We start from the raw sequence: 21,213 nt of genomic DNA, 5'->3' as shown, positions 1-21,213 counted from the left end.
AAGTCAGTAAGTAACTATCTAATCCATGATGGGTCTGTTAGGGAAAACTTGTTAGGAAATACAGCATGCAGGTGCAGTCAAGCACTGGTGCCTAACTCTTGTGTTCTGATAACCACAGCTAACTACATGCAGCGTGTGTATATAAGTAGACCAGTACATTTTCATGTGGGATAGGCACTCTTGTTGACCTATTTGTGAGACTGCTTTCCAGACCATCAATAATGTAATGCCAAGTGATTCACAGTGGCTGAATTGTCAGGTTGGATAGAGTATAAATCAGGCACACAAAAGCTTTAAAAACTTGAAAGCTAGTATTTTGTGCAGTTATATGGATGACTATCTGCCTGCCGGGTGGAACTTAGGAACATGTATTTGGTGTGCTCAGCTCCTTTCTGGCTCTCAGAATGAGTTTGTACTCTTTGTAAAAGTTGTTGACCTGGAGATACTGATGTGTGCAAATAAAACCTTCAAGTGTATTATAAGTGGTTCCCTCAAGCCCTGGCTGTGGGCGAGAGTGTTGTTTTTTGATTTCCAAGAAATGATGAGTTAGCTCCATGGTTTGCTTGCAAGGAGACATTTATTGTTGCATGAATCTAAACTTTAGATTCTAAAGCCTAGCTCCAGTCGAAAGCCTAGCTCCAGTCTTTAGCTGCCAGTCAATTCACTTACACTGCACTGCTAGGTTGGTTCCAGTCTGCTAGAATGGACCATCAGTGGAGCCTCTTGGAAATGTCCAAACAAAAGCACAAAAGAAAATGGCTGGCTAATATAGCTTACATGGTTGTACAGCAATTATACAGTAAGCATAGCTCAAAGCATATGTGACATGATTGCACTGATTAATAGAGCAGCATAGACACTGACTGTTTATTCAGGTCCTACAAAATAATTGGGTAGCGTTAAATATGTAGGAAGTAGCCCTTTCTGGTCAACTCAGGACTGTGACTCATTCGCTGGAGGGTACCAGGTGATAGAGTGTATCAGCTAACACATTTATAGCGTCTTGCTAACAGCACTATTGTCAGTCATCCTTTGCCCCATCTGTCAGGTCAAGATGGTCTCTCTAGGTTTCAAAAGCATGCAGCTGTGGCCCTGTGGTTATAACTGAGGTTAAACATTATTACTTAATATAACCAGGTCAGCTGGAGTTTGCTCATGCCAAGCAAGGCATTTTGGGGTACGAGCCCAACACAGTGGGGTCTTCATGAAAACTCTTTTACTATGAGAGAGAAAGATGGTTTCAGAGCTTGGGGGCATCCCACCAGTGAACCCAGAATTAATCCTTGGAATAGGATGGGCAACTTGTGGCCCTCCATATGTTTTCTCCTTCAGCTCCCATCTTGCCTCTCCCATTGGTTATACTGGCGAGGGCTGATAGCATTTGTTGGTGAAAAACATCTCGAAGGCCATATGGTACCCACTCATGTCTTAGAAGGGACTCCTCTCTTTAGAAGTTCTTAAGTTCAAAGCAAGCTTGTTCCTTCATATCTCCATGAAGCATGAGGAGCTTTGCAGTCTGAATTTGTTAGGCACATTGCCTTAAAGAAAGCAATTTGCCATGGAATAGATGGAATGCAAATTCAAATTATCGTTTCCTGTGTGCCATTCAGAGCACAGTAATCATCAGGAAAGAACTTAAGGGGGGGGAGGATTTCCAGATAATGTTGCTATGTTCCATGCCTGTGGGCACGGGCATGGCTTTTGTACAATGCTTTGTCCCGTACATGGTAATACATATTAAATATGAAGAGTACAAGTATGAAAGGAAAAGATGGCTGAGGGTACTAAGGAGCTAAGTCATGCTGATCGTGACACAAGGTCTGACAGGTTTTAGGAAAGAGTCTTGATATGTGCAGCTTGGGTTACTCCAGCAAATAATGGAACAAGTAGCTGCTGCTGCAGTTTTAATTACATTTATTTTCTAGTGGGCTGATCCAGCAGCTCTTGAATCTGTTAACTCAATAAAATATATAATGAATGTGCTAACTCTTCCCTTATATAATTACTTCAGTGTTAATTAAATTATCAATGGAAGCTGCATTTCCTAGATATAACACTGCTATTGTTTATAAAACATAGAATGGAGCAGCTTTTTGGTAGGTTATGAAAAGGAAACCTACATTTTAACTATGTGATCCTGCTTCTGCCGTATTTTCTTCTTGAAAACTGTGGTCACTTAGCTTAGCAGGGAACACAGCTCAAGAAAGCTCTGGTTTTGAAAGCTCTCAGTCAAACAGCAAGGTAAGCTCTCACTTAGCTTGCTTTCAGTCAGTTGGTTTGGGAGCTCATGAAGTTCTTCCAAACTTGGGCATGGCTTGGCAAGGATTGCAAATCCCACTGATCGTTTGGAAACCAGAAAAATGCAGTTTTCTTAAATGCATTAAGTTGTTAAAAGCAGCATCTGAATCCAATCAAGGGAATTAAATAATGGAACTCATGCTGCTTAATAGATGTATAATTATGTACCACATACACAGATAAACAAGACATGGAATACACTTCTTAATTTTTGTAGTGTTCCCACCACACACACGCACACACACAATTGCACTAAAAAAACTAATTTTAACTGCTACCTTCACTGCTAAGAAATTTATCAAAACTAGAAGTGGGCATGTAGATGTATGTGCAGGAATCCTGTTATGAGCAATACAGCATATGTGACTGAATTTTGTCAGTTGCTCTTCTCTTTAGAATATGCAACCTATTATATAACTGGTGCTGGGACTACTGAAAACATACATTTTGAAACTAATATATCAGATTCAGTTTAAATAGTAGATATTTTCTGAAATTCGCACAAAGCTAGTGGATTTTGAATTGGAAGTACCTTTTGGACCTGTGATTGGTATTGTATTTTGTGAGAAATGTAAGAACTGCCTTCTTGAATTGAAAAAAAAAACAATGTAAACAAAGTCAAGGTACAATAGAATTTTAGTGGGGTTTTCACAAAAACTTTTAGGCTTCCCTTTGTTAACTAAATATTTGGTGAACATATCCGAGTGTGAGAGAACAGTTAGATGCAGAAAATGACAACATCAAATTACTTCTTCCACTTTTTTTCTGAAACTGTTCTTATTCAATTTGAAAGAAAAGAAATTGCTTTCAAAATGAAATTCAAAGCAAAAGAATATTTGGAAGAACTCACTTCATTTGGGTTCAGGGTTCTTGTCTTGATCTTACAGGAAACTGAAGTGTGTGTTTCCCCCCTCTTTTATTGTTCAGTCTCTGGGAGACTGTAGTATTCTTGGCCTACTTTACTGAAACACATAAGAGTCATCCTAGATTAGACCAAGCATCCATCTACTCATCCAGCTCATAGAGTTTCTACAGTGGCCAGCCTGCTGCCCATGGAAAACCTCAAGCAGGTCATGAGAGTAAGAGGATCCTCCTGTCCATGTTCCTCAGCAACTGGTGTACCTAGGCATAGAGCCTGTTGTATTAGAGGTAGCATATAGCCATCATAATTAGTAGCAATTGGATAGCTTTCTGTTCCATGAGTTTGTGGATGGTATAAAATTGCAATCAATCAATAAAGTTCAACTATGCAATATGTGAAGAAGTGTTTTTAATCAGTCCTGATCTTAGGTTCTAGTATTATTCGAAAGGGAGACATTTTTCTCCTCTTCCGTTTTTTCCACACCATATGCTGAGAAGCCTGGTCCAGCCCCACAAAATTAGAGGATCTTGTCATGAAGAGGTTATCTACTGGCCATCCCCTTTCCCAAACAAAGATCGCTTACAGCTTTGCTTACCCTTGACAGTTTGCCTTTTGACAGCTGCTTGGGAGGCAAAGAAAGTAACCAGTAGCTCTATTTGAGGTTTCTCTGGGTCAGCATCCATAATTGGTACCTCCTGCACTTTGACAGCTTATATCTCCCAAGACATTGCCCAAGTGAGACTTCTCATTTTGGATCTGTACAAGTGTGCACTTCCCTACTTGTGCAAGTCCAACCAAAGCTTTCTTTAAAATTACAAAAATATTTGTTTACATCAGGGGCACTTTTTTGAAAGACAGTGAACCAGTGACAGCTCCATTAATATGCCACTTGGGCACTTTAAAGGTTCTGTCACAGGCTGTCAACTTAGGGATCTCAGAGAATGTTCTCTCAAATCAAAAAAAAGTAGAAGCTGCAGTGAGCGAGAAAGGAACACCAAGCCAATAATCATTGCTTCACTGTGCCACATGGGCATAGATGAGAGGGCTGGCAGAGGCTTGGGTGAGATCAGCAAGAATGGCAAGGATTTTTGTCACTCTCGCCAAGCAACTTGCTTATTGTTTCGCTGTGTCCATGGTGGAGTTGGTTGCCGAGGTTCAGATGATGCAACAACTTATTGTGGATACAGCAATTACTAGCGCAAGTCATGGGCTGTCAAAGTGTCTTGTTACCCTCAAACATGCCACTCTATCAGAATTGCTGTGTTGTAACTCACAAGTTGTCATGCATGTAAACCTGGCCACTAAAGGACTAAGTGGAACTGCTACCATCAGATTATTGTTTAGAGCAACTTAGCGTTTAATGAAGTAGATAGAAGCAGGGTCTGATTTTTAAAACAAAGGGAATTGCAGAGGGGGGGTCCTCTCCCTTCCTCTCCCTTTCCCGACACAGACACGCATGGGCAGTGTGTCATATCTCTTGTGGACCTTTTCTTCTACCTTGTTTTTGTATTTTCCACAAATAGTGACAGTGAAGTGCTTTCAAGATGGCAGAAGATAAGCGATGTTCAAAAAATAAAGTAGTATCAGGGTAAGGGTAGTTGATGTGAATTTCCAATATTGTGCAGTTAAGTAGATTTTGTGAGTATAAAAATTGTCACCATAAAAAGTCTGTTTGCAGTGTCATCAAGTTATCATTAGAATGCAGTCTATCCATCTGTACTGTGAAAATTATTGACAAGAGGCAGAAGAAGACAGAAGATTCTGTTAAGGAAAGAAACCCAATACATTTGTTTTACCATAGAACCTTTAAATAGAAATCTGAAATTAAGGGAGGAAGGTACTGTGTTCTTGTGTGTGTGTGGCCTGTTTGTTCACATGCATCAGAAGTGGTTTTCATAATTTTATGCATGAATTTATTGAATATGAATTTAAAATCAGTACATATTTTAGCTGACTCCTGAAATAACTGTAAATATAACTCATCTCTGAAAATTTGTAAATCCACTCTGGAATAGACAAACACAAGTTTAGATAATGTTTTCCCTATCCCATCCCTGGGATAACTGAGATGGGCATTGGCATCATGCATTTTACACCCCTCTATGAGTCTCTCTTTCCTCCTTCAGGGAGAGGTGAAAACCTCACCTGGATGATTTCATATTCAGATAACAGTAGCGTCTCATAAAGACCTGATTATGCACTATGTCGATAGTCTCGTTTATAGCCACACCAGGGTTTTTCTGTTACCTAACTATAGGCAGGGAGTAGTTTCCATTGGGACTACAGCACAGGTTGAGGTTGAGGTTTCCTCCAGTCCATGATCCTGACTCTTCTCTTCATCTGTTGTAGTTACACTTAATTTAAAAACAAAGAACAAAAACCACCATCCAGGTTCCTGCCATTAGTGAGGGGTGTTAAAATGTATGGGAAACAAAAATGTTAACATGTGTAGTTTTCTGTAAAACATGGTGGGGCTGTTCATACAACATGGCAGTACAGGGCACTATGGATCCCGTACAGAGACCGAAGAACATGTGCAGCCGACAATTTGAATATCTAATCCCTGCTTGGGCTTTGTGACACTATGTGAACCTGGTGAGCAGAAGACTGAACAACCCTTGCATAAGTCATGGTTGGTTTCAACCCTTGTATAATCAACAGTCACCAGGTTTACATGAATAGGAGGAGCTGGATATCAAATGATGACCCAACCGGACTCCATTCAGTGTCTTAAGGCTGTTTACTTTGCACCCATCCCTTGTGCAAGTAAAACAGCATTATTTGACATCTTAGTTTTTCTTTTTCTTTTCAGGTGGGAAGTTGCTTATTGCACCACTGATACTGGTTTTGGGACTGGTAATAGGAGCCATAGCTGTTATAATAGGTAAGATTAAATTGTGTGTTCCCAATTATATATTTCATGATTTAGCATGTTAAAGTGCAGTGTCTCTCTAATTCAAAAAATCTATCAGATAATTTTCCCCAAGAAATTGCTAGTACTGTCTCCTTCCGGGTACTTTTGCCAGTGGGCTGGTAGTACTTAAGACAGATGCATTTTTTTTGTAAGCCGTCCAGAGACTTTTAGTATTGGGACAACATATAAAAACTTTATTTAGTATTATTTCAAGCAAGCAATCAGAGGCCTAATGTATACATACAGGGTGGGCCAAAAGTAGGTATACAGTACTGATTGGGTCATGGAGGACCTCACATAGAGGACAAATTGAAGGAGTTCTCGCAAGCACTTATCACCATTGTGTTTCGGTGTCTGGGACAGATTCTAGGAATGTTGCAGCATTTATTGGGGGACATTTTGAGCATCTAAGGAACTGAACATGACTCAATCAGCTCAATCAGTACTGTATACCTAGTTTTGCTCTCCTCTCCTCCCTGGTATATAACAAGATTTTTGTTTGCTTTCTGAATCTTGTGATTTTGAAGTTTTAGATATTCTATTATTGAGATTTTTTTTAGTTGATTCTTAAAGAAAAGACTAATACTATGAGAGCACACTGCTTAACATTCAACTTTCAGGGTAATATCCTTACAAACAATATTATAAAAATGTTCTTCCTGTTAGAACTCTGGGTTCTAACCTTTTTTCTGCATGACAGATTTATTGAAATTGCTAGTTAAACTAAACCATTTCAAAGTTTCTGTCTGTGCTTTTGATGCACTGTGATTACTTCTAATGTCTGACTTGACTGGATATTCTGAAAGAAATATTAGCAGTAACTTTTATAATTAGAAATAGGAGAAGTGTCATTGCTGTTCCATCTCAGATTTCTTTTGAGGTTCATTTGGTTTATAAGAACCAGTGACCAGCATAGACCTAGTTCTGTGCACAGAAGAACTGTGCATAGTCAAGTACATATCTTTTAATGCAATGTATTTCCCCTTGTTTTTGACAGGTTTATTTGTGTTTCCTATCTATTGCCTTTGTAAAAAGAAGAGGAAAAGGCCACGAACAGAAATGCCCTGGTACGAATGAACAGTTGTATATCTGAATGGAGCTGGTTCTACAAGGCTTATGCAAAATATGTGCAGCACAGCAATATTGTGCTGGTTAATTGTGCTAAAGCCACAGCCCTGACAGAGAATTGCGGGGAATCTGCCACATTCCTTCTGCACAGAATACTACTAATGACAAGCCAGAAAGCTTCCTTGCTCTGGTGCCTCAGACAAAATGCATACCTACTGTTGAGCCAATGAAAGGAACTTTTAGTTTGGCACTACATTTTTTCTGTTTCTGACATAATTCTGGGGCCTTACGGAGGAAAGGTCTGGATGCGGTTTAAGTAAAGATGGCTTGTTTTGTGCTACAGGCTGGCTCCATGCACAGTTGGTTAACAGTATTCTGTCTGACATGACTGGCATACTGCCAGGCCCTAGAATTCTGTAGTTTGTTATTTTATGTAAGCAACTTTGCCCATGAATATTGAATCATGTGTGTGTTAGTATCTACTGTTGTCAAATTCCCAGTAACTTCAAGAGAATAGGATGGGAAATTATTAGAACATTATACATTTCAATTAGTTCTGAATTGATTGAGATATTAACCTTGATCTTTGGGAGATCCATTTCAGTGTTTTTGAACTGTGCAAGCTGTTCAGTAAAACAAATTTAACTCCATTTAACTCAGAAACATTGAAATAAATTGGGGGAAGAGGTTGTCCTTTATGGTTGTCTCTGAAATCTGACATACAAGCAGACAAACACGTATATTGCATTTCATGTATGTGCTTTGGGCCAATCATGCAAACCTGTGTGATATCTAGAAAACCATATATCTTTCTGTACTTAGAGTGTTCAGCACTGTGAATCGGGGAAAATGGCAATTATTCTGAGGCAATCCAGAAAGGGACTCTTGCCGCAAAACTGCATCAGTGCATGTCCAAAGCTATGAAGGTCCATCATTCACCACTGGCTCCTTAATGTAAGGCCAGTTGAGGCATAGACCAGTGAAAACATTCTTCGCTTGGTGGGTAACAATATTTCTGAACTTTAGAAATATAATCCATGTGAATTAGATTAATGAGAGTCCTGATTTGCCCAATAGTCATTTTTCTTTTTTAAAAGGCTTAGAAGGATTGTGGATATTGGAATGGAATGGCGTGTGTGTGTGTTACACTAAATATCTGAATTGGCCCATTTATGTATACATATTGTATAGTAGCAGTTGACTTAAAATATCAACTGTGAAATGTTTGGCTTTTTAAACAATTATTCAATCCAGTAAAACTCATGACATGTTTTTGAGGCCAGGGAAAGGTTACCTAGAAGATTGATTATATTTTGTTCTTGGGGGCAGTTTGACTATTAATTTAATAACATGCTGGAGTTAATAAGTGAGATACATGCAACTAATTGATTTGAACTTAAGAATAAGGAGAATGAAGGAGAAGATGTTTTAAATTTCTGTTGTCCTGTTACACTAATGCTAACATAGAGAAAATTGGGGAAAAGAAAAATCATGCTAAGAAATTATCAAAAAAATGAATTAGAAAAATGATGATTTTTTTCAGTGATTGGAAATGTTGGTGGATAGAAGATAAAATTTGCCAGTTCCCCCCATCCAGCAGCCTTTGGACTATCTCCTGTGCTGTTTTGGAAGGCCTGCCAGCCTTCCAGAGCAGCTAGAATATGGGGGAATAAGCAAAATTCCCCCTTTTCATTAATGGGTGCCAGGAGCATTCTTTCCATGAGAAGATCCCACAAACAGGGCTCTGCAGATCCAGCTAAATGTGTGGACAGACTTCTTGTGAGTTATGTGCTAAAGATTTAAAAATAAAAAAACTAGATATTGCTAAAAAGAGTAATGAAGTATTTTGTAAGTCTTATGTTCTGTGTTCTTCCATTTGTTTTGAAATGAATAGACTCCATAAATAGCACAGAAATGCAATATTGGGTTATTTGGTGTACATTATACTTTAAAATTTAACAGTACTTCATTACTGAAGCAGTTTATTTATCAATAGAGAATTAATCCAAGTGCATCGTACAGGTTATTTCTTGGATCTCAAAGCCTTAGCTGAATTTAATAAAGGATGTTACTTTTCTGCCAATGTGTCTGCCATGTGCTAGCACGGCTCAGCTTGCTATTTAAAATCCCAACAATACCCAAACTTGCCACCAACTTTTGATCAACTAATATTAGACTCCTTTTGGTAAATATCAGAACACCACTTACTAAAGAGACTAATTAAAATTTAATCATAATTTCAAATTGAGGTTGTTAGGATCTTTATAAACTATTGGTTGGATCCAGATCTAGGCATGCTTACAGTAGACCCATGAAATCAATGAGCTAGTTTAGTCATTACTAATTTGTTCTCATTGATCTTAGAGGTTTCACTTCAATTATGACCAAACCTGGATCCAACCATATGCTACTGCAAATATGTTTGGTTGTTTAATTTGTTTCTTATTTATTTAGTTGTGTCTCCAAGTGGATTGCTGCCTTAAACCTTTTAAAAGATTGTATACTTTTACCTAGCCCCAGATAATTGTGTTTTCTCAGGCCAAACTTGTGTATTGTCTTTGGTTTACTCAGGGATTTAGTCCATCATTATAGTGTCAAATATTGTTGTGAAGAAACTTTTCTAATATTTAAAAAAAAATTCAAACATCAGAGCTATATCATGAGATTTGGTGTCTTTCAGGATACATTAAAGCAATGTCGAGGCCTCTGTTTAATTTCAGTGTAGACTTGATCTTTTCCCATAATGTTTCCACATTTATTTGTTGTCCCGTTGCCCATTTGAAATAAATTTCTTCCAGTTTGTAATTCTCAGACTTGTCCAATGATCTTCATGTGCAACAGCAAGTTATCTGCAGGGAATTACCTGCTGTATCAGCTAACTCAAAGTCACCTATCAAAGGAGGATTGATTTCACACACATCCATGCATACACAACTCCCCACTGTCCAGCAGGACATTTGAATCATCAGACCGGACATGGCCAATTGTTTCAGTAGTGTGTGTGCAAAAAATGAGAGTGCCACACTATACTCCTGATTGATGCCAGCTTTCTCGGTCATGTAGCACTTCTTTGTGCTTATGGGACCACATCCTTTGAAAGTCTGCTCATGGAAACTTACAGAAGTGGATCCCCCTTGGTAGATAAAGATGCATATGCTTTTCTTTGCTTTTTTTAATGTGAAACGTTTGAGATAACTCGGGGTGTTAACCTCACATCTTAAAAGGATTTCTATATTAGGATAAATGAAAAAATATGCATGTGTTTTTTATATACAAGGATGATATAAAATCATAGATATTATTATGGCTCCCCAAAATAAGTTTGTATTCATGCTGTTCATTAACGCAAAGCATGCCATTTTAAGACTTACATTAAATTCCTGTCAAATGCACATGTTGTAGTAGTGCATTTAATACAAGTATGCAGATTTTGCTAATTTGGTGTCACCTGAACAAATAGTTTATATTACTTTATTTTCCCAATAAGTTGGTATAAACCAAGGAAGTGCATTAAAATCCTGGTTTGCTGTCCCTGTTTTGTGTTTTCTTAATGATTCAAAAGCAATTACTCTTAAGCTAACTTTAGCAATACACCAATAAACACATTCACTTAACCAGTATAATGATTGATGATGAACAATGTCCTAAAATTAGGATAAAATTGTCTGGTTAAAGAAAAATCTTAACCGTTTATTGAATGTTGCAAGCCATGCTTTGATATGCCTTATACAGCTTGAATCCTGACAAAAAGTTACTCTAGTTTAAATGAGTCTTGCCCCTATGTCTGTGACCATACCTCATTCACAGTAAGGGAGTATCATCCCTTTTTTCATAAACGTTTATTTGCTATACAGTGTACTTCGTCAGAATGAAACAGAATTGAAATATCATTTAAACAGTTTCATGATCTCCTTTTATATAGAATTCTCATTTCCTTTTATTAATTAAACTAAACAAAATAAGACAGCTAATATAAGCTGCCCAGAGAACCTTCAGGTTATGGGAAGGCATAGAAATGGAATAAAATAAAATAAAATAAAATAATTGTCTTGCTACACATCTGCATATTTCAGTCCTAGGACTAAGCCATGAGTCATAAGTCATGATTCCCAGGAATGTTTGATGGCATACCCTTGTTTTTCAGCATATGCAAATGTTTTGGAAATACACAGTAATTTTATTTGAATTACAAGTAGATCACGGTAGGTTGTCATTCTTGTCTTGAGGTAGAATTACTGACATTCACAGATGAATGGGTTTGATTTTAATACCTAGGAAGACCTTTAATTATAAGAAACTATTATACCACTTCTGGAAACCTTCAGTAAATTAAGTGACTTGTAAAAATCTAATGGCTGCAACAAATCATAGCCCTTGGATATAGTTTCTCATTATTTAAAATTTCCTAGTATTCTCTCTGTCAAGCCATTTAGGGTATTTCTTTTAATGTTCCAGCTGCTTTAATAATGGATGGCTGTAATCAAGGTAAGAATGCTCTTCCATGCTGTGGAAAAAAATCTGTGCCAGGGCACACCATGAATTATAAGGAACATGACATGTCTCGGGGGCCGGGGAGGGAGCAAATTATCTGGAGCAATACTCCCCATCTCTTAAGAGATTGTTAGATATTTTGCTTCAGAGACAGAGACAGCTGCTCTGAGGCTTTCAGTCTTTGTGACAAATGCAGAGCAACTGTGGAGTAAACTTTTGTTTGTTGAAGTCATTCTATGAAATCTCATGTAACTTCCAGTTTAAAGGTCTGTTTCTTTGCCATGGTCACTTTGCCTTGCAGCCAGACATCCCATTCCATGTCTGAAAGAAGGGTGTGTGTTGCCCTTCTGGATTGGCCTCATATTGTCAAAGAGATGCTCTGTAAAGGGGCAGAGTCCTGCATTCTACAGTGTCTTCAGATCTGACAGCGCTGGTCTTGCTCTGTGTGCATGTATGTGCACACATTTAATTCAAGATTTCCTTTCCCTCTAGCAGATGGTCAGCTCTTCCCAAAGTGTCACTGCCTTTATGTTTGCAGGGTAGAGCCTTGTTGTAGCCTTTCATGGGACAGTGGAATCTTAGAGTCAGGGCTATACAGTTTCACAAAGTGTAGACTGCTTAATGTTTACTGGATGCCTTGAATGTTCACCTGTACTTGCTGTCATCTGTCATCTTCAGAGGTTTCACAGAAAAAGATGAACTTGTATTTTGTTCTGTGTGTCATCCTTAGATCAAATGATTTGATGTATTGCCAACTTTATGTAACGTCTTCATAATATCAATTTCAGTTTCTGTAATGTGTCTAAAGAAAGTGTACTTGAATCCCGATTGTGTGAGAGGACAAGGCTTTTTATTTATTTAAAACATAGTAGGACATAGTGGAAAAACTACATTTGGAGCTGATGTACAAAATGTATTTAATTATACAACGTCATTAGGACAACAGAAGTGATTTCTGAAGAGGGTTAATGGAGTGATGTATGCAAAATAAAGACTGGATGATATACTTCCTGTGGAAAAGCCAAAATAATAATAAAAAAAAACCCTTCTGTGTTATTTCAGAATTGGCCTTTTATTTTCTCTTTCTGTGATCTTCTGTTAACAGTTTGTATTACAGAGTTAAAATTCAGTGGATTAGTTCAGTACAGTTCCAAAGTGCTCCATGGATAATAGGAGGCAGTAGACTTCCACACCAGCTGATCTTTGCCTGCCCCGGCTGTAGCTCACTGCATGGAACACTCTTCTGGGGGATTCCTCAAACTCAGGAATTTTACAGGGCTACTAGGGGGCTGCTATAGGAAATGAGGGAAGTAAGGAGAAAAAAGCCCTGATACATGTACAAGGAAGGGGTTGTAGTTGTAGTTATTTACATCTAAGCCAATGTCTTGTAGAAGTACTGGATGTGTAGATTTTCTTTAAAAATTAGGATTTCTTTGAGATTTGCAAATATTCCACCCATGTGATCAGAATCCTGCTGGAATGAATATAAAATAAAAGGCACATTTGGTTATCAAGTTGATTTGAATGCAAACTCTGAGGCAGCTGAAAAGCACTGCTCTTCTGTACACAAGCACTCTTGATCCCCCACCCTCACCCCACAGTGCAATAAAGCACAGTATCTGTGCTTATGTAGGAAAATGTCTTATGGACTGTCACAGAGTCTCATAACAATTTCAGTGATTGCTAGAGAACTTTTTCCATCTGCCACAGTAAGGATTAAATTAAGTGTCTATGTCAAATGTTTGCATATATGACGTGTTTCAAAGTCTTGCATAGTTTATTCTGAAGTATTTTTAGGGCAGTATCCTACTGCACTGCAACTGCCAACAAAAGAGCATTGCTTGGCTCTAGGGGCCCACAGATTCTCAGGCCCAGGATCCAAGCACAGTGCTCTGTAAGTCCCCAGAAGGCCTGCCCCTTCCTTTGGCTCATTTTACCTTTAGCTCACCCACAACTGGGATGCAGCCTCTGAGAGCTTCTCCAATATGGAATTCAGGCCTTGGGCCAAAGTAAGTTTTGCATTAGTGTAATGGACCTGTAGCACAACAATAGTATTAGCTGGCATTATGTATTTTCTGGGGAATCCCATTGCACTACCTAGAGCTATCGATGTTACCATCTTAAGTTCTTTATGCTAACACAATGTAATTTGTTAGTGCTTATGTCACACTGGATACTACCCTAGAATAAGTGTGAGGTTAGTGGGATAGATTCAGAACTGCTTCACATCAAACTGTTTCAGAAGTCTTGTTATCCCTTATGGTAATAAGATTTTGAACAAGTGGCTTCTGACTATAGAAACACTTTGTCTTAATATCTCTTCTAAACATTGCCAGGAACTTCAATACTGTAGCTAATTTGTATACTGTGACACATCCCAGTGAGCAATCAAACAATTGTCAGAACATCTTGGTAGCCCCTCCCCCCTGCCCCCAAAGGTATATTTGTGATAAATTTCTTATCCTGTAAATTTTTCCAAAATCATGTTTTGTAAAGCTATCCTTACTATCAAGTTAATTTTGTAAAATCTTGTGTCTTCTATAACTGCTTCCAATTTAGAAACAAAACAATGTATCAGGTGCACATTGTGAATTACTTAAATTATTGGACGTAAATGTACTTCCTGGCCTTTTACTGGGCAACGATTCCTAATTTAAGAGTGGGTAGCAGGGATTCTAGTATGTTGAAAACTGGTTCTTTTGGCACGTGTTATGAGTATGTACCATTATCCTAGCAGCATTCTTCCGGTCTCCATGCATGCATGGTAACTGAAAATATCTATGCTTCTAAGCAATTATATATAATCTAAAGTCCAAAATTCATATTTCACTGTCCACTGAGTAGTGAAGATTCTATATACTAGGCTTCTCAGGTTTCTTTGGATTTCAGTACTAATTTTCTTTCAAAGTTCATAAGAATTGCCTTGCTGAGTCAAGCCAAGTTTCATCTAGTTGGGCATTCACTTTCCAATGATGCTTAGCCAGATGCCTTTGGAAACTCAGGCTGTTTATGGACCTGGTGGTCACTTCCTGATTGCCCCCAGCATGCAGTGGTTTGGTTCTGTAAACTGAGTTTACATTTAGCAGTTAATGATTGATAGTGATAGATAATAGCTGTCTAACTTTCACCATATTTTTGTCCATAATATTTTGGACAAAAGTTTGAAAGCCATCTGAGTGGGATGGTGTAAATTGGTGTCCTGCAGCAGAAGGGGGTTGGATCCAACAGCCTTCATGGCCCCTTCCAACTCTACTGTTCTATGAAAGTATTGAAGAAACATTTATTAATCTAGCTTCTTCTACATATTCAAGTTCATTGTAGGAGCTTGGTAGAAGTTTTCAGTAGTGTATTAGATGCAATATTTACTCAATACCTTTCCGAACATTTAGGCCATTATTCCAATGGCTGTTAATTTTGTTCTCGTTCATGTTATTTTGAACTTTGTAAGATTTGTCCATTCTTGTTCAACCAGTGCCTTTTGTGATGATGGCCTTTACACTGTTTTTCTTCTTTTTCTGTAGATGTGTACTGTATTAATATTGAGCTAAAGCATGTCCTGATTGATATAAATCTAATATCTTCATCGAATAAATAATAGCCCACATGTGTACATACATACAAAATAAAACGGGAAAATTCTCTTGCCAGTCTATGTCCTGCAGGACAGGACTTTTTGAAACTGAGTCACATTTTAGCAATTTGTTGCGGCACTTGGTTACTTCACTGTTGTTCAGTTACCAACAGTGTTGTGTAGTACATTTTGACTCTGAAAACCTAATGGCATATATGGAAAGCAGTTTCAGTGATGAAGTGTTATCAGATGAATATTTATAACTGCTGGTGGTAAAATTTGACAATCCAGGACTATATCATGTTTGGTGTTTTAGAATACAATCTTTTTAACCATTTCTTTTAATGTTTGTTTGTTCGTTTGTTTGATGAAGGGAAGACTTGTCATAATGACTCTGTAAAGTCTAAAAATTTTTTTAAATAGTTTGATTCAAAATCTGTGTGTCTTCGCGTGTTCAGTGTATGAAATTCACAAAGTTATAGTGTGTTTGTGTTGAGGGGGGCTATTGCATGTTAATGGATTGAAGTCTTGAATAGAAATGTCAATCTAATAAATGTCTAAAGAGAAAACACTGACTCATTTTTTTAAAAAAATAGATTTGTGTTAAACTTTTATGTTTAAGCCATCTTTGTCACATCCAGTGAGGTACACATACTTTCGATAGATTAAGGGAGGGGTGTTGAAGAGTAATCTGGGTGATCAAGGAACAACATGACTTAACCCTATTTACATACTAGCTGCTAACCAGGATTTAAAATTGGTTTCAATAAGTAGTCTATTTTAAAAAATGTATTCCCTAAATAATATGTTACATAATTTTGTTCCTTAAGAAAAGCACAGGTGGGAAGAACTCACACATGCAAATTCATGTTTTTATTCATAGGTTGGATGCATATAGCCCATGAATACATTGCAACATGACTCTGAATAATATAGTTCACAACAATCCAGAATGTTACTTGGAGAAGATGAAAATATGGTAAATTTTAGCAACAGATTACTTATGTTCTGTTTTAGTATTTCCCAAGTACCTGGGACTTTATTCAGATTAAAGCTGTATCAACTGTATTGATGAAAGTGGATTCTTCCAGCCCCAACAACTCCCTAAAATGCTAGATAAAAAGGAGATTTTGTTGAATGAGTTGAGTTTGGGAGCGGGGCTATTAGGGAGGTTCTACCTCTAAACCTTAACCAAATTTCAGGAGTTATCCCAACTCTGTAGATTTGGTTGAATAGATCCACTAAAACAGAATATATCATCATTTTTCTATTAACTTTAATATGTATGGGAAAACATAATCTAATATAGGAACTTTGCCCACCCTATTGCATTTCAAATTTGAGTTTTCTGTATTTTTCATCTAGTCATGTTCCAATATGATAAATTCTGATCTTTAAACAGCTGTTTATAATATTACATTATTATTGCTGTTATTTATAATGCTATCACTCTAAACTACAGTTCTATCTTTAACAGCAAGTATCTGATTCTAAGGTATGTTATTTCATCCAAAAATTTGGTATGTCAATTCTACTGCATTTAGGAACCTCAGGAATCTTCTCAGCAAGGCCTGGACTACTAGCCAAAAGTAATGAGCACTGATCTAGTTTGATGACATCTCCAAACACACACACATTTCAAAACGTGCGTTTGAGCACTACATTGTTGGACAGAAACCAACTTTGGTTTTAGCTGAATTACCCTAAAGGTTAAATTAGAATAAGATTGACCAGCATTGATTAATAAGCATAGGAAGACAGAAAAGCACCACTTTATCTAGACTTGACCTGTATGGGTGGGATGGGGTGGAGGAGAGAGAATTCTGTGCCACTTTTTTTGCTGTTATGCTTCTTAATCAAAGGAGTTTGAGACTTTCTGCCTTTCCTGGCATCTGATACACTTAATGAGGCTAGTTCAGTGGGAAACCAGGGCAATTCAAATCCCAAAGCATGGTGACGGAACAAAAAAACACCGGGTTAGCATCTGGTGAACTGTGCCATCTTATGCCTGCCTACTCATGTAGAGTTTAGTGCCATTTATTCCAAGATGAATGCATATTTGTATATGTTTGGGACAAAGACTTGGTTGCCCTGTACAATGATCTCTGAAAGGAGTGGGACAGGGAGTGCAACCCTGTTGATTCTTCCAGATTTCTTAGCAGCTTTCAACACCTTTGACCATGAAGTCCTTTCGGACATGTTGGCTGGATTAAGAGTTGGAGGCACTGTCCTGCACTGGTTCCATTCCTTCCTGGCTGAGCGTATCCAGAAGTGGGTGCTGGGGGATAGTTGCTCTGCCCATGGCAATTATGCCATAGGGTTCCGCAAGGCTTTATCCCATGCTTTTCAACATCTACATGAAACTGCTGGGAGTGGTCATCAGGGGGTTGGTCTGAGCTGTACCTCTCATTTACATCAAATCCAGGTGAGGCAATGTCTGTGCTGAACTTGTATCCAAGTTCAATAATAGACTGGATGAAGGCCAGTAAACTGAAACTCATCCCAGACAAGACTGAAGTACTGTTGGTTGATGATCTGTCTGACAGATTAGAGGGCCATTGTCCTGTCTTGGATAGTCACATTTCCCTTAAAAGACAGGCTAAGTAACTTGGGAGTGCTCCTCGACCCAAAACTTTCATTGGCATCTCAGGTGGACTCAGAGGCCAGGAGTGTCTTTTCCCACCTTTGGAACTTGGACAGTATAGACATATCACAAATAAAATAGGTCTGTTAGATACGTTTGTGCCACAGTTTGCCAGGAAGACATGAAGCACCTTTCTGCACCAGGCATTTGTTGCATGCTCATCATCACCAATGAATTGGGTCAAAGGAATGAATGAGAGGTCCTTCCTGCTGTTCTTCTAAGCCAAGGTCCCATTCCAGAAACTCAGGGGTTTGGGGATAGGGGCTTAACTTTGGTACTTTGCCCTTGTTTAGAAAACAAACCAATCTACCTTTGTTTGTTTAAGAGAGGCATAGGCAACCTAGTGCCTGCCAGATGTTTCAGACGACATCTTTGAACCACAATACCTGAATATTGACCATGCTGGCTGGGTCTGGGTTGTATTGTTCGGCGTGTTCAGGTTCGGTAGGTTGTAAAAAGAAGTTTGGCACTTGTATCCTGAGCGGGAATGCAGTAAGCAGCTCGGCTTAACTTAAGGCCGGGCTTAGTTCCCAGAATTAGGTGTAATGGGTCTGTCCCCCCCGCCCCCCGACTGGAATTAGAAGGGCAGAGCTTTCAGGTCGGCTTGAAGGTGACCCACGATTTGCTTTGTTGCCAAGAAGAGAAGAAAGCCTTCGGAGAGGCAGCTTGCTTGCTACAAGACGGGCTTGGAATGAAGCCCTTATTGCGGACACACCAATGAAGCCCTGAGCTGCCGGCGCTCCGTCCAATCCCACTGCTGCTTTCTAAAAGAGTGATCCGCCCACGAGGCAGCGGGCCAATCCAGTTTCCGTTCTGCTGCGAGCTGTTTCGCGGCTTCGGCTGGCAGGGAAGGCTGGCGGGGCTGTTTCCGGAGCCTGCAGGTGGTTGCTGTGGAAACTGGAGTAGCCTGGAGTTGGCTTTGTCCCCGGCAGAAGAGCTCAGCAGGCGCTCCGGAGAGGTGAGGCCATTCGGTGACTTCCTCTGGAGCACAGAGATCCAGAACTGCCTTTTTCGCGGACTAGCAGCCTTCCTCCGTCCCCCAATCCACCCCGTTCTTGTTCATCAGGGAGCCACCAGAAAAGTGGCCCAGATCAGCTCCCTGTGGGCAGTCAAGGGGACAGGCTGCGTCTGCTCCGTTCTTTTAATACTGGTCTAAATCTGGTGCCAAAAAAACTGTATTTTTTCAACCCTTATAAGTCGCTTTTGCATATGTTCGTTTATTGCCCCTACAATGCTGTGACAGAAGACAGGGTCCTACTTTGTGTCAGGAATGGTAGCGATGAGAAAGCCCTACTCTAGGCATCCGTTTTTCTTAGTTCTCCGTTGCCAGGGTGAATGAAGCGCACTTTAGTCATAATTCCACGTGCTAAACGGGAGTATGCCCTGATATAAGTCACTGTTTTAAGTTAATGTCAGCTGCCCCGTTTTCATCACGCTTGGCTTTATAAAGCGAATATTGCTTATTCTCAGATAAAAGCAATAGTCAATCCAATGTGTTGACACTGGTGTTAGGAAATAATAGTGGAATGAGGGAAATTGTGAGGGAACTGCTGGTGGATTTGGATCAGGTATTAAAATAGCTGCTCAGCTTTGAAGCTCATGGATGGCAGGCAAATGTCTCAGTCTAACTTACTTGTAAGGCAGTAAAATGGGTCAGTTCCATGTATGCCATTCTGAGAACCTGTTGGGAACAGAAACAGAAATTTTATTGAATCAGTGGGAAACCAGGGCAATTCAAAACTGTCAGCCATGCATCATAGCTCATGTGGGTCATTGCATTGTTTCCTGTCAGAATACTGAAATTTGATTGTATAAATCCAAGCCAAGGATGTAACAGATGTACTTGATGTAACAGAATTGTGTATACTGACATTTTTTTTATTTAATAGCCTTTAAAAAAAGAAGTTTGCTGTAATGAAATGTAAAAAGTAACTATCTAAAATGTAAAGCACCAACTTTTATGCAATCTGCTTTTTTCCAATGGAAAAAATGTTTTATAGTACAGTCTAGTATCCTCCAGTTATTTATTTCTATTCCACTCAATAGCCAAAAGATCTCTGTTACTTGGAGGTAAGCTCAATGGGGCTTATTTCTGAATAGCCATATATGGGATTGCACTTTTAGTCTTTTACTATACTTTGCAAAATAGCATGAATACACCTTGTTTAAATGTAGAATAATATTTTTAAGGGACACCAAGAATGTCTTATTTCATAATGAAACCATTATGCTAGTGCAATGTAGGGGTTAGAGTCAAACCTTGGAAGCCCATGTTCAAATCCCCACTCAACCATAAAGTGACTGAGTGACTTTGGGCCAGGCATTGTTACTCATTTTAATTTGCATATAGGGTTGTTGTGAGAATAAAAATGCTCTTAACACTGCCTTGAGAACTTTTCAGGTAAGTCATGACATAAATGTACTTAATAAATAAATAGTAATTACTGCCTGATAGGTGTGAATCGTGCCTTCTTCCCAGTTGCAGACACATTTTATATGGAAAGGCTCTGATTCCTGTATGAAAATGTAAGCTTTAGATAATGGAAATGGCATTATGCTCTTCTGTTTTCTTTTTTATTTATTAAAATTATTTCATGGTGCCTGGTTTCAAGTCATTTCAGCTACATTTTATTAGGTGAGAGGATCCGTAGTCATAAAGAGGCCAGGTGGTGCTGGAAACTGCTTGCCAAAACAACAGTTCATTCAATGCAGCTTTTCAATAAGGGCTTCAACTGTCTACTGTATTAAAGTAATTTTGTTGTTGCCCTTTTTCCATCCACTGTAATAACCTGAACAAAGTGTATCTTATATACCCATTGCACAACTGTGTTCATATGGACTATGAAAGTCTTTGTTGGTTAACTCCACATTGACTTCATACTCAGTTAACCCTTAATCTGCCGTTCTTGTTCATTTTCATTTTGTAAACATATGAATAGGTATATAGTAATGTTTCTTTGTGCTTCCCTCTAAGCATTATAGGGAAATAAATCCATTAGTTCTGGTAGAGTTTGTTTTTAGATAAATAAATTTAGGAAAGCACTTGAATTTAGGGAAGATTATCATATACATAGTTAGATTTATTTAAAATTGGCATCTGTAATACTCAGATGATTTATATGTAAAGTAATAAAATAAGATTTCATCCAAATGCAATTACTTAATTGTACTATATCTGGGCTCTGTTGGCATATTAATATATTTGAATTTTTACTTAACTGCAGAAGACTATCAGATATTTAGAAATTAACTCAAATATTTTATTGAAATACAGTCACTGGGCAGGTTCTGAAGACGTGCTAAGCCACCTTGAAAATAAGTTATGTAGAGTGGCTGTTCACAGAGCTACCCACCATGTGCCTAAC

The 21,213-nt window shown here is 38.5% G+C and overlaps 2 protein-coding genes across 8 annotated transcripts in view; both read left to right on the top strand.

The window, feature by feature from the left end:
* Nucleotides 1-12,694, top strand: part of RNF217 (ring finger protein 217) — a 52,174-nt gene extending 39,480 nt beyond the window's left edge. Inside the window, exons 5-7 of one of the 2 annotated variants that reach the window (XM_044425172.1) lie at nt 5,973-6,044; nt 7,072-7,141; nt 7,965-12,694. In XM_044425172.1, coding sequence (XP_044281107.1) covers nt 5,973-6,044; nt 7,072-7,141; nt 7,965 — 143 coding nt within the window. In that variant the 3' untranslated portion in view covers nt 7,966-12,694. Of the gene's footprint in view, nt 1-5,972; nt 6,045-7,071 lie in introns of both variants that reach the window. The other variant, XM_044425163.1, reaches the window with a different exon arrangement.
* LOC123020919 (trichohyalin-like) overlaps nt 8,003-21,213 on the top strand; it is a 34,329-nt gene continuing 21,118 nt past the window's right edge. For 4 of the 6 annotated variants that reach the window (XM_044425219.1, XM_044425209.1, XM_044425185.1 and 1 more), the window contains exon 1: nt 8,003-8,141. The gene's annotated coding sequence lies outside the window, so the exon portion shown is untranslated. Of the gene's footprint in view, nt 8,142-18,666; nt 18,807-19,230; nt 19,919-21,213 lie in introns of those variants that run through there. The other 2 variants (XM_044425191.1, XM_044425200.1) reach the window with 2 other exon arrangements.

This window comes from Varanus komodoensis, unplaced genomic scaffold, assembly GCF_004798865.1.
Source record: "Varanus komodoensis strain SLA01 unplaced genomic scaffold, ASM479886v1 scaffold1, whole genome shotgun sequence".
Classification (NCBI taxonomy): Eukaryota; Metazoa; Chordata; class Lepidosauria; order Squamata; family Varanidae; genus Varanus; species Varanus komodoensis.
Note: the sequence above shows the minus strand (reverse complement) of the source record. Positions and strands in the feature narration are given on the sequence as shown.